Source organism: Armigeres subalbatus, chromosome 2 (genome assembly GCF_024139115.2).
Source record: "Armigeres subalbatus isolate Guangzhou_Male chromosome 2, GZ_Asu_2, whole genome shotgun sequence".
Lineage (NCBI taxonomy): Eukaryota > Metazoa > Arthropoda > Insecta > Diptera > Culicidae > Armigeres > Armigeres subalbatus.
In genome coordinates, this window is record NC_085140.1 from 134425623 (window position 1) to 134452735 (window position 27113).

Here is a 27113-nt window from a genome sequence, read left to right on the forward strand (position 1 = left end):
AATATTTAACTAGAATTCAGAATATAAGCGCCATACAACATTGTGATCAAGACTTCACATACCCATACACGGGTTGAAAAGTTAAACTATTGAAAATATTATTTCTTTCCCAACTCGGTAAAAAATTCAGGAATAATTAATCCCCTTGATGAATCCTAAAAACAGACATCAGATCATGTGGCGTCCGTGACAGCAGCAGCACATAATTAATAGCCGGTGGCAATCCCACCAACACGATGTAGGTTACGCGACCTCGGTAAGGTAGCTTATTCCAGCCTATCGATACCACGAAAAATGAAGAACAAAGAAAAACATTAATTTTGGCAATAGAATTGGCAACGAAAAAAAGACTATGATTGAAAACTTGGTACCCAGAGTTCTGTTTTATTCAATATCATTTATTGATTGCAATTCGATTTACGAAGGCAAGCAAGGGCATACTTATGAGACCTCGTTGATGAACAACCGTCTAAGACGAATTAAGTACTCTCCATTTAATTCCACCAGTTAATTTTCGATATCTTTGCAGATACGTATTTCGACCACAACTGTGTAGTCGGAAAAATATATTAAGCTCGTTTAGTGGAATGTATTAAACCGTCTAAGACGAATTAAGTACTGTCCATTTAATTCCACCAGTTAATGGTCGTCTTCAGTGTCTCGTACTTGACTCGACTTTCGAAATCGAAATCCAGGAGTGGCTGGTCTTCTTATGACAGATGTACTTGGAACACGTCATTTCTGAGCTTCTAGTGCGCATTTATGAATCAATTCGGTAAGGAATCGATATTCGTCCAGTGGTGGAAGAATATCAGTTGATTCAATACCAATTTGTACCGCCGATGCAAATTTTTGCCAGTCAATGTTCCTCGTGAGGTCGAAAGGAACCTGAACTGGCTCTGATCGTTGATAGCCATTTTTGATTGTGGTGACTATCGGCATGTGGTCACTACCATGGGGATCTTGGATTACCTTCCACGTACAATCTAATGATAGTGAGTTTGAGCATAAAGACAGATCTAATCGACTTTCTTGACCTTGAGGTCCTATTCGAGTTAGTAAGCGGGCTTGGTAGTCATATGGCTACTGCTTCTGCCTCATACGCAGTAGGTCGTGGGTTAAATCCCAGGTCCGTTCCATTCTCCTACTTTGTATCTTTCTCTTTATTCCTCATGTTCTAGCAATCGCTAGAACTGGAAATGGACTTCCATACCGTTTCCATTACTATTCCTATACCTCCAACTTGAGTATTCTATCAGTAATCTGCTAGAATTGGAAATGAACTATAGAGCTCGTTTCCTACATCCAATTAGAAATTCCATCAGTTACCTTCTCCTATCTATCACATTAGCAGCTCGTTAACCAAGACGGACCCCTGCCTCTCCAAACCTAACCCATAAATTCCAACAAATTCCGCATGAACTCGTGGCAAGTGCAGAGGTATATTCGGCTTGCAGTGGGCGAGTGATTGCATCATCATTTCCTCCCTCTTCCCTACATTGACTTGCATTCTGACGTGGCAGGCGCCAGTATGACCTAACAAATGAGATCACCAGTTTTTGTACATTGAAGATGTGTGCTAGTCCCAAGCAAACATCTGTTGGTTCCCTGTGCAAGAACAGCTGATCTGGTCATAATGGAGTAGCAACTACGAGCAGTCAATCAAGCTCAAGCTCAAGCTCAAGCTTGAGGTCCTATTCGAGTTACTTCACCTGTGTTCAAGATATTCAAGTTGAAATCGTAGCAAAAATCATAGAAAATTGGCGCTCTATTATCGTCTCTGGTTTCGCCCCATGCAGTACCATGTGCATTCATATCGCCCAGCAGTTCCAGAACACAAAACGGCACCATTGAAGTGTGGATGATTCGAGTTCAACGGGACAATGGGATACAATATTTTACTTAGCCTGTTTGCTGCCTACTCCACCGAGTAGGTAGCTTTCTAGGTGACGGCGACTTTGCTGCTGTTGGTCGTCACAGTAAATGCTCCCCCAGACCTAAGCGATTACATTGCCGCGATGGCGACAACTAGTCGCCGCGATTCTATCGTTGGGTCGCTGCAGGCAATGTTCTATTTACGCTTCCATACTAACGGCGACTGAATCGCTGTCGCCAAGCGATAGAATCGCGTCGCGTCGCGTGTGTTTGGGGGAACCTTAATGCTTTCAAAAAAAAAAAGAAGAAACTTCACCTTCTCACGACACTGCAATAGAATTGCTAAGACAGCTCGCTTCCTTAATTAGTCGGCTGGATAGATCACCTTGTGACTAACTAACTTTCAACTCGCGTAGGCAACTAACGATATAAAAACTACCCCGATCGTGGGGGAAAAAAACTCTACCGATTACAAGAGCGTCACGTGATGAGACACGGATGTAAATACGTCCGGCTCGTCCAGAAACACGACAATTTTTCGATAAAAATCGGATGTCCTCCTTTTGAGCTGAATTGTCCCCCTTTTTGTACATTTTGAGGAAACAATTGACAATGTCGGTTGTAAATATACATTTGCGTTTAATTCGTTTCCAACTTGGAATCCTTTCCATCTAGTTTTCGATTAAAATCAATGTTAATACCAAACATTAGTGGAGTGTATTAGAAGATGTCAAAAAATGATTATGAAATAAGAGTTTGATAATTTCACGAAATTGTGAATAAAATGATTCAAATCCTTCTCAAGCTGTGCTGCGATCGTAGCACATAGTACGTGTCCTAAAAATAAATTCAAAGAAATCTAAAAATAATCACCTGTCATGAGTCGAGTTTAGTACTATTCCATTTAATTCCACCGCAACATGGTCCCATATCAGGTAAAGACATTCCACTAAAAGAGTTCGATAAACTGTGTTGGAGGAAACATGGGACTCAAACTTATGACCCCATTGCAAAGACGGGTGCAAACATATATTCCCTAGTCAACGATATTCTCTAATCAAGCAAGTTCCAAATTTACAGTAAATGAAAAATTAATTTTAATCTTTCTTGAATTCATCTGAAAATAATACCTCGCAAAGCTTCAAAATCGTCATGAAAATCTTCGTAGTTGTATCCAGCCTGAAAACATTTTTGAATTTCTACGAACAACTATTGAAAGCATCGTGGTCATGGTGTACGCCGTCTAGATGCATTCGCTTGAACTTGTTGGTATTCAAGGAATAATCTCCGCTGGTCTTTTGGGTGTCTTAAGTAATATACAATCAGTTGTCTATTGCTCTACGTTGCGATGTATGCGAGGGTTAAGTCATTCGAAAAATAATAATATTTCAGATAATATTTGATAATAATATTTGAAGCTTGTTCAATAGAATCTCACTAAGATGGTGAGTTCGTTCTTTCTTTTTTTTTATTTTAATAAATTTGTATGTCGTATTTGACATGACGCCCCGAAAAATCAGTCAATTTATTATCAAATACAGGAAATTTTCGGGTTGGTAATTTCTTTCATATGTCCTCCTTTTTGGCACGATTTGATGGAATTGTCCTCCTTTGGAAAATTTTCATATGGTCACCCTACACGGCAAGGAATGTACCCTAACTTTTGTGAAAGATAATCGAAGCCATTCATTTCTGTAGGAGGATGGTGTGGCATGTGCATAACACATGTCATCATAACCTTTAATAAATTCTCATACTTTAGATCGGCGCACAACGAACACTCAAAGCCGTTCGTTGACGTGAATGATGTCTCAGCAATTCTAGTCTGTTTAAGAAATGTTTTCCTTATTTTACGCTCCACCATTTTACCCATTTTTTCAGATTCTGAATCTGGGTCGATTCCAATCATTGTCATAACCTAAACAGTTCATATCTTCAGATATTTTTGACTCCGTAGAACATATAAATCCATATATAAATGTTTCAGATTCTTGAGTATGTTTCGTTTATAGAGTCTGACCAATCAACTTAACTTTTGTTGATTCTCCAGAATGCCTGGATTCTTTAATACTTACGGAATTTGTCGGACTCTAATTCTACAAGTTTAGTAAACCCAAAAGTTTTACATCAGCAACTTTCAAAAATTGGTGGACCAGGGACATGTACTCGAGATCAAGGCCCGACAACACTTCCCTAATAGGCTTTGGTTGTTTTCCTCGGACCCGGAGATGTTCAGTTAGCGCAGATCTGGGGCCACGATGCTCCTCGCACGCCCACATGATCGATGTCCTGATAATCCTCAACGCAAACACAGAGATTGCTTTCCAAGAGCCCCACTCTGATAAGATGTGCATTTAAAGAGTAGTGATTGGACATTAGACGACTCATGGTTCGAATGAAGTCTCGTCCCATATTCATTTTTTTAACCATGGACGCTTCTGACACCTGCGGGCGAATTGAATACAGCCATCTACCCAACTCCCCATTTGTCCATTTCTGTTGCCAGCTGTTCAAGGTTTCCTGACGAACTAATGTGAAAAATTCATCGAAGGTGATTTTCCGATCGTAAATATCACCTTCCATAGCGCCCACCTTAGCCAAAGAGTCCGCTTTCTCATTTCCCGGGATCGAGCAATGAGAAGGGACCCAAGCCATGGTGATTGTGTAAGACCGTTGTGATAAGGCACTCAAAGCTTTCCGTATCCCATTTAGAAGATACGCTGAGTGCTTAACCGGTTTCATTGACCGAACAGCCTCCAAGGAACTTAGACTGTCGGTGAAGATGAAAAAGTGGTCAGGAGGTAGGGATGCGATTTGCTCGAGTGAATAGTGTATAGCTGCTAGCTCAGCAGTATACACGGAAAAAGGCTCTTTGAGCTTAAAGTAGGCGCACTGAAAAACGTTGAAAACACCGAAACCAGTGGAGTCATCAATTTGTGACCCGTCTGTAAAAAAGCTTCTCTCCTCACTGGCGTGCCCGTATTTGCTTGCAAATAATGGAGGTATGACCTCCGCACGCAGAAAGTCTGGTATTCCATGAACCTCCTGCTTCATGGACAGATCAAAAGTAACAGAGGAACTGTAAGAGTCTAAGAAGTTAGCACGATTGGTATCTACCGAAGAAGGGCTTACCTCCAGCGTTATGTACCAGTGGTAAATACTCATGAATCGAGATTGAGGGTTTTGTTCGAGCAGCTTCTCGAAGTTATCAATGACCAATGGATTGAGAACCTCACAGCGGATGAGGAACCGGAGCGATAATTCCGCGAAACGATCTGTTAGTGGCAGTACTCCCGCAAGTACTTCCAAGCTCATTGTATGTGTCGAATTCATACATCCTAACGCGATACGGAGACAGCGGTACTGAATCCTTTGAAGCTTCAGCATGTGTGTTTTAGCCGCGGACTGGAAGCAGAAACTACCGTATTCGAGGACCGACAAAATGGTTGTTCTATACAACGTCATAAGATCTTCGGGACGCGCTCCCCACCATGTTCCGGTTACTGATCGCATGAAGTTGATTCTTTTCTGGCATTTTTGTGTCAGATACACAATGTGTTCCCGAAGGTACATTTCGAGTCGAACCAGACCCCGAGGTATTTAGAAGATATGCTATGAGTGATTGTCTTACCCATCAGTTGGAGCGGGAACTTTGCCGGCTTATGTTTTTTTGAAAAGACAACCATCTCAGTTTTCTCCGGAGAGAATTCGATACCCAGCTTCGTAGCCCAAGTGGACAAATTGTCCAGAGTATCTTGCAACGGTCCTTGCAGATCAACCGATGTTGGCCCCGAAACGGATACAACACAATCATCTGCAAGCTGTCTCAACGAGCAATTTGGCATGAGACATTCATCAATGTCTCTGACGTAAAAATTATAGAAGGGGCTCAAACATGAGCCCTGGGGAGACCCATGTAGCTAATTCGTGAAGTTGCCGAGTCACCATGAGAAAAACTCATACGCTTCTCTGACAACAAATTGTACAAATAGTTGTTCAAAATTGGTGAAAGTCCACACTCGTGGAGTTTGTCAGATAAGACATCGACGCAAACTGAATCAAAAGCCCCTTAATGTCCAAAAACACTGAGCCCATTTGCTCTTTTTAGCGAAAGTAAGCTGAATTTCTGAAGAAAGCAACGCAAGACAGTCGTTCGTTCCCTTGCCCTGCGGAAACCAAATTGTGTATCTGACAACAAACTATTCGATTCAACCCATTTGTCTAGCCGGAAGAGAATCATCTTCTCCAACAGCTTCCGAAGACATGACAGCATCGCGATGGGGCGATACGAGCTACAATCCGACGCGGGTTTTCCGGGCTTCTGGATGGCTATCACCCTCACTTCCTCTAATCATCCGGAACAATGTTGCACTCCAGTAACTGATTGAACAAGTTCAATAAGCGCCTCTTCGCGACGTCTGGGAGGTTTTTGAGCAAATTGAACCTGATTCTATCCATCCCTGGAGCGGAATTGTTACATGAAAGGAGAGCAAGTGAGAATTCAATCATCGAAAAGGGACGATCCATATCATCCCTGTCTGCAAAAGCATCACGTAGCTCTTGCCTCACCGGTACCGAATCCGGACAAACTTTCTTTGCGAAGTCAAGTATCCACCGCGACGAGCTTTCACGATCTTCGTTTACGGACGACGCGTTGCGCATTCTTCTCCCGACGGTCCACAGAGTTTTCATTGAAGTCTCGCGCGATAAACCTTCAACAAAAGTGCGCCAATATCCGCGCTTCTTCACTTTGACCAGTTTCTTGAACTGGATTTCGAGCGCGGTGTATCGTTTGTGAAGAACGATCGCCCCGTGTTTCCGAAATTCTTTGAACGCGGCGGATTTCTCGCGATAAAGTTGCGTACACTCGATGTCCCACCACGGACTGTAGGGTTTCCTACAAACCGAAGCTCCTGGCACCGGCCAACGTTGTGCCTGAAGAGCGCTTTCAAGAATCAACTGCGATAGAAACTTGTACTCTTCCCGCGGGGGAAGTGCTTCTATCGACTGTATGCCATCGCTGATGGCGTCCGCATATTTGCCCCAATCGATGTGCTTCGTGAGGTCATATGAAAGATCGATGGAAGCAGATTGCTTATGTCCATTGGAAATCGAAACTTCGATCGGCAAATGATCACTACCATGGGGATCTTGGACCACCTTCCAAGTACAGTCCAACGATAATGAGCTCGAACAAATGGAAAGATCTAGACGGCTATCTCTTGCTGGAGGAGCCACTCGTGTAACTTCTCCTGTATTCAAAATTGACATATTGAAGTCATCGCAGAGGTCGTATATCATTGATGAACGGTTGTCGTCGTAGAGTTCCCCCCAGCCTGTTCCGTGGGAGTTAAAATGTCCCAGGAGCAACCGTGGCTCGGGCATAACCGAGCAGATGTGCGAGAGATCTCTTCGAGATATCGCGGTGTTTGGAGGAAGATATATCGAGGCGATACTGAGGTCTTTTCCTCGAATAGTCACCTGACATGCGACAGCTTCGGTGCCAGACATCGGCGCAAGATCGACTCTATAGAAGGAGTGCTGTTTTCTGATCCCTAAAGCACCCTCCATATCGATTTGCCCGATCGCGGCGGATTATGTTGAAATCAGGAAAATGAAGGTTCACATCTGGTGTTAGCCATGTTTCACATAAAGCAAAAGCATCGCATTGTAATTTGTTAACTAAAAATTTAACAATATCTAATTTTGGAAGAATACTTCGACAGTTCCACTGTAGAATCGAAATCATGTTACCCTTATTGAGTAAGTTAGCCATCGAAGGATACAAATGACTCGAGGAGGGGCATTTTCGAAGCCAGCTGCTTCAGGAGGGGAGTCAGAATAGGAAGAACAGTTTTGACCATGTTCTTCATGGGGTCGGAAGCATCAAAGAAGTTGAGGATGAGCTCCACGATGCCAGAAAGTGTGAACATTGGAGCGCTCGGGAGTTCTTCTGCTCGCTCTCTATGCTCTCTTTCCGACTGAGAAATCGCAAAAATTGGGACATCTGGGATTTTAGATGTTCCCGGAAGCGGTGGAAACTCTCGATCATCCCGATGTGAAACCACAAAAGTTGAACGTTTTTGAGTATTTTCACCCGTTTTGAATTTCATCATGTTGGATTGGGGCTCACTTTGAGGCTTTTTTAGGCTTTTTCGAGGGTCGCTGGCTCTGTTTTATTCTCTTCCTCGTTGAGCCATTGAAAACAAAGGGAACCCCATTTCCAACCTCGGAGTCAGAGCTACCTTGATCGTCCAAAGGAAGAGACGAGTAGATGGTGTCAGAAACGAGTGGAGGAGCGGCCTTCCTCAACATTTCGGCGTAACTTCGCCGAGAACGTTGCTGAAGAGACCGCTTCTGGTGGATTCGCTGCTGTATGTACGTTGGGCAAGCTTCAAGAGCATGTGGAGGGCTTTCGTTACAATAGACACATTTCGGTGCCGCCTTGCACGCGCCATCCACATGCTTCTCTCCGCATGATGCACAGCGAGGTTTATTGCAACAGTACTGAGCGGTGTGGCCCAGCTGCTTGCAATTAACACAATTCATCACCTTCGGTACATACAGCCGAACAGGTAGACGAAGTTGCCAATCACTACGTAGTCAGGCAGTGCGGACCCGGAAAAAGTGACGCAGAAAGAGTCAGACGGGGAATAACTCCGCTTCTCTCCCTCCTGCGACACCGAATACATTTGTTTGCAATCCAGTATCGCAACAGGAGGCAAAGAAACGTTCTTGAAACGACCGAAACCTTGTTTCAAATCGTCGCATGTCATACTTCCCTCCGTCACCACCCCCGCGATCTCACACACTGCTGACGGTAAATACACCCTATATTCGAGAGTGAAAAGCTCACAGGTGACAATCTCGTTGGCCTGTTTGCGATCACTGACCGTGACACGGAGTTTACTGGACCCAACCATGTCAATGGTCGTGACAGACGAAAATCGCTTTTCCAGATCTTTGCTAATCTGGCTGATATTCATGGATGGTGGCAGGACGGATGGATGGTGGCAGGACGGCAGCGTCTGTGTTGGTGGAGACGCACGATGGATGATGACTGTCGGCGTGGGACGATGATGCCTGCGCCTGCGATGGACGCCGAATAAACTGCAAAGTTTTGCGTAGTTGCAAAACCAACGAAATGGCTACTTAACTGCTACAGCTAAGCACCACTTCCACTCAAGCACTATGCTTCAAAACACTTTCGGAAAAAAACCACTACCTGTACTTCAGGAAAAAAACCGAATGAGAAGCAGACCGTACGCGGACTTACAACCGTCTCGCACGGATGCTCGACGTGGAATGACAAACACCTTTTACTTGAGATTATTTGGATCCTTTTCAGATTTGCCTCTGCGGAGTCCATAGATTCTCTAGACGATGAATGGAATGCGGGATGTTTTCCGGGACGCCTGGCAATGCGGGACAAGTATAGGCTGAATCCGGAACTGTCCCGCATAATCCGGGACGTCTGGTCACTTATAGTACTTTGTGCACAGGACTTGACCCTGGTCCGGGTTGCCTCGGGAATGCCTCTCCCCCTCAAAATCATGTATATCATGCAGTCTAACCGGTTTTACGTATTTGGGTCCATAATCGGTCCCACGCAAAATGTCGGCCCCGGAAATCCTCTTCCGGCTAAATCCGTCTCTGTTTGTGCAACTTCGACTGTTCAGGTCAATCAATAAACCCTAAATAATGCAAATGCAAAAATTAAAAATATTATCTTCGAAGTGGAAATTACCGCCGAATGAAACTTTTTGCAAATAAATTGGTGATAAGTTGCCTAAAACAAGCATAAAAATCATGCTTCCATATGGAGCCGCATGATTTTCTGTCTATGTGGAACAGATACAGTTTCATGGGAAGAACAACTCTGGCATCCAAAGATAGGTATTTTAAATGACATCTCATACGTCTATTTGTCTGTGCTATTATCGTATTGCCGATATTGCTTACGAAATACCTCGTCGCAATACAGATCGTAATCGTATTAATCACCCCATTCATTACTCCACCAATTCTGTGCCAAAGTGATCTTCATGCATGATCGCTCTCGCGTGTGCCGAATCAAACGAGCAAAACAATTCTTAAAACTGCTCTTGCTGTTCTACCATGAGTTCCTATTTTTACCATACTTAGCACTAGTGGTTACTAACGTTTAGGTGACACCGGCACTGCACTGTCTACGTGTAAGGCACAATATTCTATACCTTGGCAGTGCTCCAATATCGTTAAGCCCGTCCGTCTTGTACCAGCCCATCCGAACGGGATGATTCAACTTGCAGCATGTGATGGGCGGCGTGCGGGCAGACTTACAACAACCGCTGTAACCAAAATCATAGCTCGGTTGCTATCTTAATGTTTACCTGCGTTGCTAGATCTATCTATGTATATCTAGTGGTCTAGTGGTGCTATTCAGTTCTATTGCAGCTATAATAATCGTTATTCTAAACTATAGGAGAGTAGCAAAGCAACCAAAACAAAAATCAGAGTTAATTCGTCTATACTTTTAATGAACTTTTCTAACATTTGCCTTAGTAAAAGATGTGGGATTTTTGGTCAATATGAGTAGATAGAAAAATCTCAGTAAATATCTAAGTAAATACATGATAAAATTTACCAAATAATTCCAAACCAATGCGCCTGTTCGACGCCACGTGGCCATAAAAAAGACTTGGATCTTCAGTAATCCTTATGAGTAAATAATTTGTACTTTCAGTGCTTCCAAATAATGGAGAAGAATGCTTGCAAAACAACAGATATTGTGCAATGGTGGGCTTCATTAAATATCCAACTTTCAGCAGACGACATACATATTCTAATTGGTCTTATTGTTGTTGTTAGTTGTTTCAAGCAATATTATTACCCTTCTTTTGCAAAAAAGGGTAAAACGCTGCGAGAATCCGTTTATCCACGTTTCCCATCGAGACGCTATAGTCGTTCCGACGTTCCCGTCCGTGGCAGTTCAAGTTCAGCAAGCCATCAGGTCGGCTAGCAAAGCGATTCGCTTCGTTCTCCCTTGGAAAAAAAAGGCCCAATCTCGAAATCGAAAATTCGGTTCGGTAGTCGCGCGCGAATAGTCGCAAGTTCAAAAGCATTCTAACCGTCAGCTGATACGGATGCACTTTTAGTCGGTGTTTTGTCGTCTATCTTTTGATCGGTCTCGCTTTCGGAAGTTTCACTTTTAGTTAGTTTCCTGTTTGTCTGTTTCTGGTTCGAGAAGGTATATATGAGTGAAAGTGGTGAAGAACATGGACATTAACTGACTATAATAACTACAAAACGGTCACTATGGTCGAAAAAGGAATATTGCACCGAAAATATTTGCTGCGCAATAAGAAATGAATTTGTGTATCTCCTACTAACCATCCACGGCGTGTACAGGCTTCAATTAATTGGTTTAAAAGTGGATACTTATTTGAAACAGATGTATTGCATGATGAATTTTATAGGCATGACAGAAAGCTAGAAAATGCAGATTTCCGAAGTTTGATTGTGCTCATTAAGTGATAGTATCACTTGGAAATATTTCTCATCATAGTGCCTGACTATGTGAACGATGTGCACAGCTTCCGAAGTTAAGTCCAACACACACAGAATAAAAGATTTTTTTTTTTCGGAGGTCAGCTATTCTAATTTTTAACCGGATTCATAACATAAAACCTAATACCATACGTTATTTACACTACAAGCTACAGTATATTCAAATTGATTGCAAATTATCCGGCTGAACGAACACTCATTTTTAATAAATTATCTTGGATTAGTATATGCTCAGCATTTGTTTCGAAATGGGCAAAATTGTGAATCACGTGGATTCTGGATTCTTTTTCGCGAAATTAGGCTGGACCAAATATGAATATCACAGCAAATAGTTTCGAAAATTCAACGACGTGTAAAATTGTAGTTGATCCAAACAAACGAATTGCAACTCGATATTCAATTAAATTGGACTGAGTTTTACAAGCAAGCACAGTTTAAGTTTATTTCAATTTAAAAGAACAGTAAGATCAATTTCATATTACGTTTATTTGCATGAAAATACATTTAAAATCACAACATATTTTTATCTGTGATTGCTTCTTAAAAATTATTCTATACTTTCGCCTCTAATTCTGTCATGAACATGTACGTCTAAGTTTTTAAGATGATTTTAGCATTTCCATATCATTGCAAAATAATTAATTAAAAACTCAGTAGGAGCACTCAACTCAAATTTCACCATATGCAAATTCAGATGATTTTACATTGTACTGGAATCTCACGATTTTGTATTATTTCAATACATTATCTGTATAAAAAGATTACATTTTTTGTAATAAAACCTTGCAGAATAGTAATACCTATGTCATAGTTTTGTACAAAAATGTCAGTTTTTTTAAATTTATTTGTCTTGATATGAAAAGTCGATGTTTGATATTATTTGGCTTTTCAACTGTCCCGATCTCCATCTCACTGAACATATATTCATCTCATCGCGAAGCAAAGAAATATGGTGCCGATTTCGTCGCTTCTTTTTGTAAACATGCGTGCTCACTGTTGAAAAAAATCACAAAAATATGAAAAAAAAAATTCAAAACGACTTCGTTTTGAAGGCTTCGGGTACCTGTTCATGGTGTTGGTTTGCGTGGGAGTGCTATCAGATTCGTCAAATCGACGATTGAATCTTTGTGTACAAAAGCAGATAAGTCGTTTTGAAAATTTGGTATTGAAATTAAGCTGGATAAGCTATATTTTTGAAGCAATAAATTTTTTTTCAGCTACCAATGTTTATTGGGTGGGTTTAGGGTCATTTGGCCGAATGCCGTTTGGCCGAATGCCATTTGCCCGAAGGGTTATTTTTTATCCGAACGTCGTTTGGCCGAATAATTGAAATACGTTTCGTTATTAAGTATGTGAAGTGCGTAATGAGAAGTAAGAAAGGTTTGTAGTGAGAAACAAGAAGTGAGAAGTGATAAGTGAGATAGCGAGTAACAAGCAACACAAAGCAAGATTATCTCTGAATGAAGAATAAACAAGAAGGAAGCAGAAAGAAGGAAGAATTATGATGACCAGCGAATCAGGAAAACCGGAGAAAGTCTTGATTAGAAAATCACCGGGAAAATATCGGGAAATGTGGGGGAATTTTAATGAGCACCGGGAAAAATTGAAATACACGGGGGATGCGTTCCGTGTAAAAAAAGTTTTCAGTTCAAAATATTAAAATCCGTGTAGAAAAAGTTTTTTGATTTCTCGACAAATCATGCAAAATGGAGCAACCTTGCAAAAAATTTGTTTGGGATTTTTTTTTGTAAAAAAAATTGTCGTGTAAAAAAATCCGTGTAAAAACAGAATCGTGTGTACTGCATTCACTTATTTGTAAGCATTAGTATAGCAATCTCAAATATCATGAGAGTACATAGAAAATTTCTTTCGGGAATATCTTCCGAAATTTATTAAAAAGATTGTGTTATATATTTGGATTTGTAAATTCTTAAGGATTTTCTTTGGAAATACCTTTAGAAATATCTATGGAAATTCTTTTTGGATTTCCATGTCAAACTTAATTTGTTTTAATGCTAGAAGAATTCTTCCAACCAAATTTCCTAAAGACCTGCTAAAATTTCTGATATATCTCTTGAAGGAATTTTGCATGGTTGTACTTAAGGAAAAAAATTCCTGAAGGGATTTTCAAAGGATTTCCTAGACTTTCTTCCAAGAATTCTTAAACATTTTGCCTGAAGAACTTCCAAATGAGTTCCTTCAAGACTCTACTAGACTTTCTTCCAAGAATTCTTAAACATTTTGCCTGAAGAACTTCCAAATGAGTTTCTGGACAAAAATGCAAAGACATTTCCGGGGGATTTTCCGATGAAATAACTGGAGGAATGGAAAATGAGGATTTTTTTTGAATTACGGATTTTTCTGAATTACGTTTGGTAGAAATCCCAAAGCTTTTCTAGAAGTTTTTTTTCTGGGAGAATTTATGAATTTTTGTAGGAGAACCTGGAGGAGTTTACGAAAAGTATTTCTGTGAGCATTACTAAAAGAATTTCCGGAAAAATTCTCAAAGGCATTTACAATGCAATTTCCGAAAAATGCCTTTATTTCTCCAGGTATTTTTTGGGAATTCCCGTAGAGTAGAGTGGGGCAAGAGTACGCACTTAGTTTTCAATGGATCATGTGGCCCTTATGAAGCAAGCTTCTGCATATCAAATCAGTGTCGATGATTCATATACTCTTCCTTTATGTTACCCAGTTGAAAAAAATATTAAAATTATTGAGATTCGTTTTAGTAGAACCCTTATTGCAAGACAAGTGAAAAACGCACTCTTACCCCACCGGTGGGGTAAAAGTGCGCATCGGGTGGGGTAAGAGTACGCATTTATCCAATCATGTGCTTTAAGTATATATTAACACAAATAAGAATTAAAATCATTTAATTGATGTTTAATGGGCATATATTAGGGAATATTTAAATATTACGTAACTCTTAAAGGGGGAGGGGGTAGTAAAAATGAGCACTTTCAAACGAAAAAACTTTTTTTTTATATATAAAAAAAACCAACGGGGGAAAAATATATATCAGGTTTCGAGTGGCGTATACAAAGGCATTTTTCTTAAAGAAAGTCCATCAATCACGTAACGTAAAATTTAGCTATTTCATCACCCCTCCCTCCTATCTTACACTATTTGTATGAATCCTCTAAAAATTATATGGATCGTCACACGTCTCGCAACCCCTCCCAACTGAACGTTGCGTAATTTATGGATGTTTCTTTTGATTAAATGAATTTATCATTTAGAAGAAATTGTGTTTTCGTACTATGTTTAGGTGTACATGTCCTAATACAATTTCATTATTTCGCTTCAGTGCTTTGTTCGCTAAGTCCTTTCTAACACCGAATCACTTAAACTTATCCTAAAAACTTGTGATAATTTCGAATTCTGTCCCTTTTTTCTAAGTTGTGGATCTTTACGCTTTGGAAAAAGTCTTATTTCGGCCGGAGATACGTGTTTGACATCATAACTTGAAGATTCATATGCGTACTCTTGCCCCACCGGTTCCTGCGTACTTTTACCCCACAGTCCCAAAAATTATTCAAGTAATGGTTTTGACTTCTTGAAAACCCAACCGGATTGGTGTTCTGTACCATAAAGTACTCTATACAATAGGTTATCGAAATGGTATAATGTTCACCTGATTGAACGTATATATGGTAATGAAAAATTAGTTGCGGAAATCCAATTATTTTTAGTAAAATGATCAAAAAGTTATCTGATTCCATATCTCCCTTGTTGTTTATTCAAATCGTTTACAATTACACATGATAATAGTTGGCCAGAATACCTGCCAAACTGATGCAGTGTTTCTAGTTTATCTCTTTTTATTACTTCAAAAAATCGAAAACGTACTCTTACCCCACGCGCACTCTTGCCCCACTCTACTCTACAATTGTTCCTAGTTAAAAAAATCGCTTAAAATAAACTATTTCTGGTATTGTTAATTTATTTTTTCCCTAAATATATATTTTGTATCGGGAAATTTTTCAAAATTTCGGGAAAAAAACCGGGAATTAAAAATCCAATATTGACTAGCCACCCTGAAGAATCAAGGAAGAAGAAGGAAAAAGGGAGAAAAAAAGAGAAGAGAGGAATAAGGAAGAAGGAATATGGAAGGAGGAAGGAGGAAGAAAGAAGACACAAAAAGTTAGATGGAAGAGAGAAGAAGGAAGAGGAAAAACCCTGATTAATCCACCTAGCGGTGATGGTGCCTTTCTCGCGCATTTAAAAAAATAGTGTTTTGACCATAGCTTCAGAGCCCGTGGAAACAATGAGACAGGATTCTGCGTCGAATGCAACTTGTTGCAAGCAAAAAGGTTGAAGATTTGAAGATAAGTGCCTGAAAAAATTAGTGTGCAAAGTCAGATCTGATTATTTTCAAGATCATTTTCAATCTATTGAACGTATTTAATAGATATTCTCAAAAACACGCTCGAGATAGAGCCCAAGTAGCACACGCAACATCTTCCTAAAAGCACCTTGTTTCTATTCAGTTTCATTAAAGGCATTGGAAAAACATCAAAGCACGAAAAAGTAGTATCAAGATGTCAAAAACGTTGAAATTGTGATCAATGTTCCATTAAAATTGCAATGCAGTACGTGTTTGATATTTGGAAACAAACAAACAAAGAATACTGCACTTCATGTTGCGAACAGGAAACAAAATCATTAAGCTGCATATTTTTTACCATCTCTCACAACTTATGGTTCATTCGCCTCCTCCCCCCACCATAGATGATACGCAGCACTTTTCTTTCGAAAACTCCAAGTGCGCTTTGGTCCTCCACGAGCATCGTCCAGGTCTCGTGTCCGTAGAGGACTACCGGTCTAATGAGCGTTTTGTAGATTGTCAGTTTGGTACGGCGGCGAACTCTATTCGATTGGAGCGTCTTGCGGAGTCCAAAGTACGTACGATTTCCAGCCACTATGCGTCTCCAAATTTCTCTGCTGGTATCATTTTCGGCAGTCACCAGTGAGCCCAAGTACACGAATTCTTCTACCACCTCGATTTCGTCACCACCGATGCAAACTAGCTTCCCTCTTCAGTCTGATGTAGGTTTCCTCCATCTTCTCAAAGTTACGTGCCATAATATCTATGTTTTCGGCGAAGCCAAATAGCTGGACGGACTTGTTGAAAATTGTACCACTCGTATTAATCCCTGCTTTTCGTATTATCCCTTCTAAAGCGATGTTGAATAGCAAACACGAAAGACCATCACCTTGCCGTAGCCCTCTGCGGGATTCGAAGGGACTCGAGAATGCCCCTGAAATTCGAACTACGCACATCACCCGATCCATCGTCGCTTTGATCAACCGTGTCAGTTTAACCGGAAATCCGTGTTCGTGCATTAGCTGCCATAGCTGGTCCCGACCGATTGTATCATATGCGGCTTTGAAGTCGATGAATAGATGATGTGAGGACACGTTGTATTCGCTGCATTTCTGCAGTACTTGGTGAATGGCGAACACCTGTGATGGAGCGTTCGCCCATAAAACCCGCCTGGTACTGCCCCACGAACTCCCTTGCAATTGGTGCTAGTCGACGGCATAAAATTTGGGAGAGTACCTTGTAGGCGGCGTTCAGCAATGTGATTGCGCGATAGTTGCTACAATCCAGCTTATCGCCCTTTTTGTAGATGGGACACACGACACATTCCATCCACTCCTTCGGCAAAACTTCCTCCTCCCAAATCTTGGTAATGACCCAGTGCAGCGTTCTAGACAGTGCCTCACCACCGTGTTTAAAAAGCTCTCCTGGTAGTTGATCAATCCTAGGGGTTTTGTTGTTCTTCAACCGGCCAATTTCCTCCTGGATTTCCTGGAGATCCGGAGCCGGTAAAATTATGTCCTGCGCGCGTTTTCCCTGGTCCATCACCAAACCGCCATCTTCGTCTGCCACATCGCCATTCAGGTGTTCTTCGTAGAGCTGCCGCCACCTTTGGATCACCTCACGCTCGTTTGTAAGAAGGTTCCCGTTTATGTCCTTACACATATCAAGCTGTGGCACCTGGCCTTACGTTACGGTTCAACTTCTCATAGAACTTTCGTGCGTTATTAGCGCGGTACAGTTGCTCCGTCTCTGCACGGCCTCGATCTTCCTGCTGGCGCTTTTTCCTCCTTCGGAAAATCGAGTTTTTTTTCTGTTCCGCGCCCGTTTATAGCGTGCTTCGTTCGCCCTCGTGCGGTGTTGCAGCAATGTCGCCCATGTTGCATTCTTCTCTTCCATTAACTGCTCACATTCGCCGTCATACCGGTCGTTTGGGAGTGCCACTTCCAGCTGCTGCGCTTATCCTTGGGTTAGTCTACCGTCTTTTAGCCGCCCAATGTTAAGCCGCGGTGTCCGACTTTGACGCGTGTTGTACACCGTCGAGAGTTTTGAGGCATACTGCAACGAGGTAGTGATCGGATTCAATATTCGCACTGCGGTAAGTGCGGACGTTCGTGATGTTGGAGAAGAATTTACCGTCGATTAGAAGGTGGTCGATTTGGTTTTCCGTTTCTTGGTTAGGTGATCTACATGTGGCCTTGTGGATACTTTTGCGAGGAACGAAGGTGCTTCGGACTACCATTCCGCGGGAGGCTGCGAAGTATATGCATCGTTGGCCGTTATCATTCGATACGGTGTGCAGACTATCCGGTCCGATGACCGGTCTATACATTTCCTCCCTTCCTACCTGTGCGTTCATGTCGCCGATGACGATTCTGACGTCCCGCAGTTGACATCCATGGTATATCTGCTCCAGCTGTGCGTAGAACACTCGTTGGTGGTGCCACAGCTTTGGTAGGAGGTAGCCGCTCGATGCCCGCTTTTCCACACTTTCTGTCCTGTCCAGCAAATCTCCTGCAGCGCCACGACGTCGAAGTTGCGGGGATGTTATTCGTCGTAGATCATCCTGTCGCAACCTGCGAAACCTAGCGACTTGCAGTTCGATGTTGTTCCATGTTCCAAGCTTCCAATCGTGATTCTTTATTCGTCGCCTAGGTCTTTGCCGATTATATCGAGTCGTATTATCTCTTATATTGATCGTAATTATTGATTTTCCAGGCGGCTTATTAGGGCCAGCGCAAACCTCCTGTCTCGTCGGAGAGCCGTCGTGTCAGGGCTGTTAAGTATCCCACCTAACACCAGGACTTGGGCCTGTGTGCTTTGAGCGGCACACGGTCGCTTTGGTGGGGCCTACTTGCGGATACATGCAGCTTTTTATAGGAATTTAACAGGGCCCACTGTCAAACCCCACCATATCCTAAGCAAGTCCCACAACTCGCAGATGGCCTGGGGAGGAATCGTCAAGCCCTTGGACATAGTCCCTGCTGCCCCCAAATTATAAATATTATATATTATAAAACCTACTAGTCATTTATTTTTCGGCATCATCGCCACCAGTATCAAATGAATGGAAAAAGGCTAAAGTATTACCTCTAAAGAAAAGAGTTTTCAAATTCTCCAACATTTGTGTCTATTCTGCTTTATGACTGCGCAATTGAACGTGTTCTGTGCAGGATGCGGAACAATTGCGAGGTCTTGTCTTGTCTTGATTTCAAAGTCATTGAAAACTTCCAGAAATGCAGTTTTGGTGCTGTGTTTGGATCAATAACTGGATTGATGAGGAATTCATAAGTTTTTGGGTGATTGGCGATTGGCAAACTGACTGATTTGATTTTTGATTATGTTCTCAAATACTTTGGATAAATCAGCAAGAATGCTTAAACAGAGGAAGTCCAATTGCATCGTTTCTCCACACCGTTACTAAATCAATCTATTATTAACTATTTTTGTTCTGTAGGAGCAAATTGTCAAAATCTGTACTTGCATAATTTCCACACAAAACATACGTACATCAATTCTATTCCCATAAACGGTCTGTACACGCCACTGCCCCGTCGTCATCTCACCATATGCTATTAATATATAAATATGCTTCTTTGACATACTGTTAAATCGATAAATTACGCTATCATTCTTTTGGTCAAATAGTTTCATAAGAGGATATCTCTTCTTACCCCCTGTGTATCCGTACCCGGCGTTATCCTTCAACTGTGTACGATTCATCTGCGTGCGCGATGCGTCCCCTGGTCCGCAGTACCAGCACGATGTCACTAGTGCCGGTGCACTACCGTAGCTGGTGGGATGACTGGGACCTGCCACTGTACTCGCGGATGATGGAAAAATCCATCACCGAGGAAGTAATCAGCGATGATCCCTTCTGGTGGCGTCATGCCCCGATGCCACCGCTGCGTTGGTCCAGCTTGTGGCGCCCCTGGAAGTACTTTACACTGCGCGACGTGGGCTCCCGGGTGGACTCGGACCGGGAAAAGTTCACCATCGAAGTCGACGTCCACCAGTTTGCCCCGCACGAAGTCACCGTGAGGAAAACCGACAAGTACGTCACCATCGAGGGCAAGCACGAAGAAAAGCGGGACGAGCAGGGTTACGTCTCGAGACAGTTCTCACGGCGCTATCTGCTTCCAAGTGAGTATAGAAGAGAACATGAGATAGTATCGTTGTTTTCATATTTTGTTACCGACATCATTGTAGATAGAAAGGTAAAGGGTACAAACGGGTTAATTTTTTTTTGAGTCACGCAACATTACGTCAAATATGATTGAAGCGAAGTATTTCAGCATTTCTATAAGGCCTCTTCAGTCATGTGATAAATTGTATAATTTGTATTTTCTGGGTTTCTGAAAATATAGGGAGAACTGCTCCACTATCCATTTTAAAAACAAATTCTTCTCTTAACAAATAGGTTTTGCTAACACGCGTGCTTGCTCACCGCCAATAAAAATCAAAGAAATTACACCACCAGACCGCATCGTGCTTTCGTGCTGTGCGGTTCTTTCTCTCTTTGCGGAAGGAAGTTTTTAATACTACCCGAAGCTATTTTAATTTCAACGGTGCTTCTTAGCGCTATTTGTACCCACTGATCCCGTTACGATCTTTGCAAGGACCCGTGCCTTCGTTTTACGTTGGACCCGTTTGCGGAAGTAAAATTCCGACAAGCGGTGGTAATCCTGCAGGGACACCGTTCTGGGAAAAAACCTCTTAGAAGGTCACGTCTCCACGCTCAGCAATGAGTATTAACAAAAACAAGAGGAAGGGGGAGTCTCTGAATTCTCCACTTCCTTCAAAGAAACAAGGTTTCAAGACCGTCCTGCCCAAGCGCGGAAAAAATAGAAGGAAGCTGGAGAATTCAGATATTCCTTCTAAATCTAATGTTGACATTGTTTCTTCTCCTATCGAACTGAGCAATCAGTTCGATTTGATTAATGATGAAATTGAGCAAATCGAATCTACCTTTAGCCCAGGTGATTCGATTCATGCGAAGAAACAAAGGATTCCGCCAATTGTGGTATCTGTTGCCGAGTTTTCTGGCTTTCGGAATGAAATCTTGAATAACCTTCAGGGGATCAAGGTTTCATTTCAGATTGCTAGGAAGGGTGACTGCCGCGTTTTGCCGGGATCATTTGACGATCGCAAACGTCTTCTTCACTATTTAACTGAGAAGCGCCATAAATTCTTCACATACGACGACAAAACTGAGCGATTGTTCAAAGTCGTCTTGAAAGGTCTCCCCAGTGATGACAAATCACTGGATGAGATTAAAATTGAAATTTCTCAATTACTTGGATTTTCACCAGTCCAAGTAATTAAGATGAAAAAGAAATCCCATTCTGGTACTTCCCAGAGGGGCATTTCTCAAGAATTTTATTTAGTTCATTTTAACAAAAGTGAACTAAATAATATGAAAAGTTTGGAAAAGGCCTGTATTATGTCTCATGTCCGTGTTACATGGGAACATTTCCGCAGGCCTGGGGAAATTTCCAAACCCTACCCAGTGCCGTAAGTGCCAAAAGTGGGGTCATGGAACCAAACATTGTCACATGGATGCTAAATGCATGATTTGTGGTGGAACCTCTCACGCCAAGGACGCATGTCCTGTGAGAGAAGATTCCAATAAATTTAAGTGCGCAAATTGTGGGGGGAATCATAAATCCAATTTCTGGGAATGCCCTTCACGCAAAAAAGTTTTGAATTCCCGTGCAAAATTGATGGCGGGAAATTCCAATCGGATCCCAGATTCGACGGGTAGAAATTTTTCAAACGCTCAAATTTCGAAACCGGTTACCGGTCGAGCAATTCATACCCACCACAATTCACAAACAAATTTTGCCGCTCGTCAACGGGTAGCAAGCACTTCAGTAAATTCAATTTTTCCAATGTACCTACGTATGCAACCATCGCTGCTGGTAGACCAAATTTCTCTTCTCAAAATGAGGTTTATACCCATGTCCCAACGGAAAATAACGGTCATGTTGCCGATTCAGGTAGCATGACTGCTTCCGATTTTGATTTTTTAACTGAACAATTGCATCACATGATTGATGCAATGTTCAAAGCAAATACCATTCCTGAAGCTGTTCAGGTTGGTATAAAGTACACACAAAAAGTTGTTATCGGACTCCGTTTCAATGGATCCAAATAATTGTGTGAAAGTTCTAAATTGGAATGCCCGCTCTCTAAAGGGTAAGGAAGATGAATTATTCAACTTCCTTTCAGTTCATAATGTGCATATTGCCATTATAACTGAAACGTATTTAAAACCAGGACTCTTCATTAAAAGAGATCCAAACTATTTTATCTACAGAAATGATCGTCTTGACAGCGCCTGTGGTGGGGTCGCCATTGTCATTAATAGACGTATCAAACATAAATTATTTTCTTCGTTTGAAACCAAAGTTTTTGAAACCTTGGGAGTTTCTGTTGAAACAAATTTTGGACAATTTTCCTTCATTGCAGCCTACTTGCCTTTTCAATGCAATGGGCAACAAAAGAATTTGTTGAAAGCTGATCTTCAAATTCTGACTCGCAACAAATCAAAATTCTTCGTAATTGGTGACTTCAATGCCAAACACCGTTCATGGAATAATGCTCAAAGCAATTCCAATGGTAAAATTTTATTTGAAGATTGTTCTGCGGGATATTATACTATTCAATATCCCAATGGACCAACTTGTTTTTCTTCCAGTCGAAATCCTTCTACAATTGATTTAGTTTTAACGGATTCAAGTCAGCTGTGTGGCCAATTGGTAACTCATGCTGACTTTGACTCTGATCACCTTCCTGTGACATTTGAAATCTCACAAGAAGCCATTTATAATCCAATCAGCTCTACTTTTAATTATCATAGAGCTGATTGGGATTTATATAAAACGTATATCGATAGGAATTTTGATGTTGATATTCCTCTCTATACCAAAAGTGATATTGATAATGCTCTCGTATCTTTGACAAATTTAATTGTCGAAGCCAGAGGCATTGCAATTCCGAAATGTGAAGTTAAATTCAACTCCATTATTATTGACGACGATCTTCAGCTACTGATCCGTCTTAAAAATGTGAGAAGAAGGCAATACTAAAGAACTCGCGATCCCGCGTTGAAAGTAATTTGGCGAGATTTGTAAAATGAAATTAAAAAACGTTTCGCTATTCTGAGAAATACCAACTTTGAGAATAATGTCTCGAAGTTGGATCCCAGTTCGACACCCTTTTGGAAATTAACAAAATTCTTAAAAACCTCAAAAGCCAATTCCAGCGCTTAAAGAGGGAAATAAAATTTTATTAACAAATGGCGAAAAGGCTCAAAACTTGCTCAGCAGTTCGAGAGTGCCCATAATTTTAGTCTAGGTCTCACTAGTCCAATTGAGGATCAGGTTACACGGAGCTTCGAAGACATTCTCAATCAAGAGAATGTTTTGACCCTTCGTTGGGCACCAATTTGGATGAAGTGAGATCTATTACTAAAAAATTTAAAAATATGAAAGCCCCAGGTGATGATGGTATTTTCTACATACTTATCAAAAAACTTCCTGAGAGCTCTTTATCCTTTTTGGTTAATTTATTTAACAAATGTTTTCAATTGGCATACTTTCCAGATAAATGGAAAAACGCCAAAGTTGTTCCAATTTTGAAGCCGGACAAAAATCCAGCTGAGGCTTCTAGTTATCGCTTAATCAGTTTGCTTTCTTCAATAAGCAAACTGTTTGAAAAGATTATTTTAAATAGAATGATGGTTCATATTAATGACAATTCTATTTTTGCTGATGAGCAATTTGGTTTTCGCCATGGGCATTCAACCACTCATCAGTTATTAAGAGTTACGAACTTAATTCGGCTCAACAAATCTGAAGGATATTCGACTGGAGTTGCTCTTCTTGATATAGAGAAAGCATTTGACAGTGTTTGGCATGAAGGTTTGATTGTAAAATTGATGAATTTTAATTTTCCTCTGTACATCATTAAACTGATCCAAAATTATTTATCAGATCGCTCACTGCAGGTAAACTATCAGAATACTAAATCTTATAGATTACCTGTAAGGGCTGGTGTCCCCAAGGCAGCATACTGGGGCCCATATTGTATAACATTTTTACTTCTGACTTACCTGATTTACCACCAGGGTGTCAAAAATCTTTGTTTGCAGATGACACGGGCCTTTCAGCCAAAGGGCGAAGCCTTCGTGTCATTTGTAGTAGATTGCAAAAAGTTTGGATATTTTCTCCACTTACTTGCAAAAATGGAAAATTTCCCGAATGCTTCCAAAACTCAGCTTATAATTTTCCCACATAAGCCGAGAGCTTCTTATTTGAAACCTTCTAGCAGACATATTGTCACTATGAATGGGGTTCCAATTAATTGGTCTAGCGAAGCTAAATATTTAGGACTTCTGCTAGATCAAAATTAACTTTTAAAATCACATTGAAGGCCTTCAAGCCAAATGTAACAAATATATTAAGTGTCTATATCCACTTATAAACAGAAAATCAAAACTTTGTCTTAAGAACAAACTTTTGATTTACAAACAAATTTTAGACCTGCCATGTTGTATGCTGTGCCAATATGGACTAGTTGCTGCAATACCAGAAAGAAGGCACTCCAGAGGATTCAAAATAAAATTTTGAAAATGATTCTGAAGTTGCCTCCGTGGTATAGTACCAATGAACTTCATAGAATTTCTAATATTGAGACATTGCAACATATGTCCAACAAAATAATTTCAATTTTAGACAAAAATCGTTGCAATCTTCTATTGCAACGATTAACTCCTTGTACCCTTAGTTTTAAATAGGTTAAGTTTAGTTTAAGTTGAAAACATTGTAATTCCTACATGGTTCAATTCAACCAGAGGAAAAAATTCTAACTGCCAGAGGCAATTGAAATGTATTAATAATAACTAAAAGCGTAACATAGCAAATAAGGATGATAGTGTTAAGAAAACACGGAACACCTAGTCTAAGAGATGAATGCATGTATTAGATAATTAGCAAATAAAATTAGTTAAAAAAAAAAAAAAAAAAAAAGAAATTACACCACCTACTTTTCATTGCTATTTTAGTAGACCTATTTTTGACTATCAGATTCTCAATCCCGACTCAAGGTACTTGTATTCCTGAAGTGTTTTTTGAATAAATTCATGTTGATAAATAAGTTTTGAGCGTCTCGACGGGATGTTCGAACAATTATAAGATTTTACAATTCTTCCATTTACATCTACTATACATATATTTTTTCTTCATTACCAGTTACGTATTTCGTTTCCCATTTCTAAAATTTCTTCAGTATTTGTCATTCTTAGTTCAACTATCAAGCCATTTTTTCAAGAAATACCTTAGACTCGTGCGAGAATTTCCATGGAAACAATTTCTTATGAAAACACACAACCAGTTTTTTGGCAATTAATTCAAACACTGAGAAGGTTTTTGTGCTGACTTTGAGCAAAGGCTTTTCCATAAGCATTTATGGTAGAATTTTCATTGGACCTTCTGGAGGAAATCCAGAAATGAGTTGTAAAAAGTGTTATGCAAAAACTGTGGGGTCGTGCGTTCGATTCTTGTCGAACAGTAGCGGTAGCCATCAATATACTTTTCAAATTATATCTTTCACATGCCATGCAAATGCACATAATCGAGTTCTCAAACAGTTTTTCCTAAATTTAAACTAATATAAAATTAACTCTATTAATTCCACCCCTACAGTTGGGTACGATGCGAACCTGGTTGTGTCGTCCCTGTCCTCGGATGGAGTCCTTACCGTCACTGCCCCGCGAATCGGTCTGCCAGCGCCGAAGGTGGAGAAATTTGTTCCCATATGGCACACCGGCAAGCCTGCCATTGAGGATAAGAAGTAAAATTCGTCCACAAACCGAGGGCCAAAGATGTCAGAGCATATCATCATTACCAAAGACAACAAACCAAAGAGCGAGCAATATGAAACAAATACACAACTATCGATACCCATAGCTGTCCAGATATCGGAATCGAGCTGAGCCAAAATTAGATCACTGCACTCGAATAACCGCCAATCGAACATGGAAATTATGTTCAGAACGTTTGGTTTTTGTTTCACTTTTTGTTCTTATTTTCCATTATCATAGGTTTACCGGCATCATTTTGTTGATCATTGTATTTTTGCTCTTTTTTTCCTCCATTGTTTATAGTTTTCGTATCGGATTCTACTTGAATTAGATTTGTTGAGGCACCTTGCAGTTCAAGCTCGACACTCACCTTGGAAAACCGCGACAGGCACCCAAAAATCAAAACAAGCAGAATAGAAACAAGCGCTAGTTCCCGTTTCTGTGGTTGGTAGCACGGCACGATGGACACGATACACAAAAACCTATCGGAAAAATATTGACAGAAAACCGAATCGAGGCCACATTGTGATACACAGACAACAGATAGCTAACCATAAAACGCGAACCCTAACTCATAACACACCAAAGATCACGGCTAGGGAGGACTCTGGAAGCGCAGAGGGTCACGATACCGTGACATAGGTTTAGCACATCATCGTAGCGGAACAGAATTAACTATATTCTATCAAAGCTGGCATGTGGCACAAAAATGTGATTCAATAATAGTGTACGTTGTAGATGAGAAAATTTTATCGAAACTTATAATCGATTGGTTGAAAGATAACAGATAAATAAACCGTCACGTTTTCCGAAAAACAATATTTGAATCGTTTTGATCTTATTGTATGTAGTGTCTATCACAGGTCGACAATATTGCCTGTAATCGCATATCAGCCCCATAGAAAAAAAAAACCAAGAACAATCCTTGAACATTTTTTTGGCTTTATTTTCGAAATATTTTTCACACGTTTTGCCTTTCTCGTACACTGCGGAAACTGGTCATAAGATTTTCATACAACCAAACTTATGAGAATGTTCCATAAAGATTGAAGTGATTCCAGATAAACTATTCTTTGTAAATAACATAATACCCTATCCTAAGATAGTCGTGAAGATACAGAGGTGTTCTCGGCCTTAGTAGCAACAATAGTCGGACTACTAGAACATTTTTTCCCTTCTATGATCATAAGCGGCATGGTAAATGCTGGGTAGAGCGTACCATTGGTACTTCGCGTACCTAAAAGAATAAACCCCATTTCGTGGTCCTAACCTCTTACCCAGCAACTCCTATCCCTACCGCTCCGTGGTGCTGACCGGGATACGAACAGCTTCGGGTAACCAACCCCTTTTGTCCCCAAAAGTAATGTTCCTTGGGAAAGTGATGGTAAACACTTCATTCAAGTACCACATCTACTATAGCGACAGTGGCAGAGCAGAACGTGGAGTTGGCTTCATGGTGATCGGGAAGCAGATGAAGTGTATTTTCCTGTGAAAGCC

General features: G+C 40.8%; 1 protein-coding gene across 2 annotated transcripts; it reads left to right on the forward strand.

Annotated features, from left to right (window-relative positions):
* Positions 1-10829: 10829 nt before the first annotated feature.
* On the forward strand, positions 10830-26437 carry LOC134210885 (protein lethal(2)essential for life-like). Of its 2 annotated transcripts, none has more exons than XM_062687285.1 (4): positions 10830-11104; positions 19400-19894; positions 25459-25606; positions 25920-26437. In XM_062687285.1, the coding sequence occupies exons 2-4, from the start codon at positions 19486-19488 to the stop codon at positions 25945-25947; spliced, it is 585 nt and encodes a 194-aa protein (XP_062543269.1). In that variant the 5' UTR covers positions 10830-11104; positions 19400-19485; the 3' UTR covers positions 25948-26437. The 2 variants fall into 2 exon arrangements, with proteins under 2 accessions (XP_062543269.1, XP_062543270.1); XM_062687286.1 differs by having other exon boundaries at positions 19506-19894.
* Positions 26438-27113: the final 676 nt, after the last annotated feature.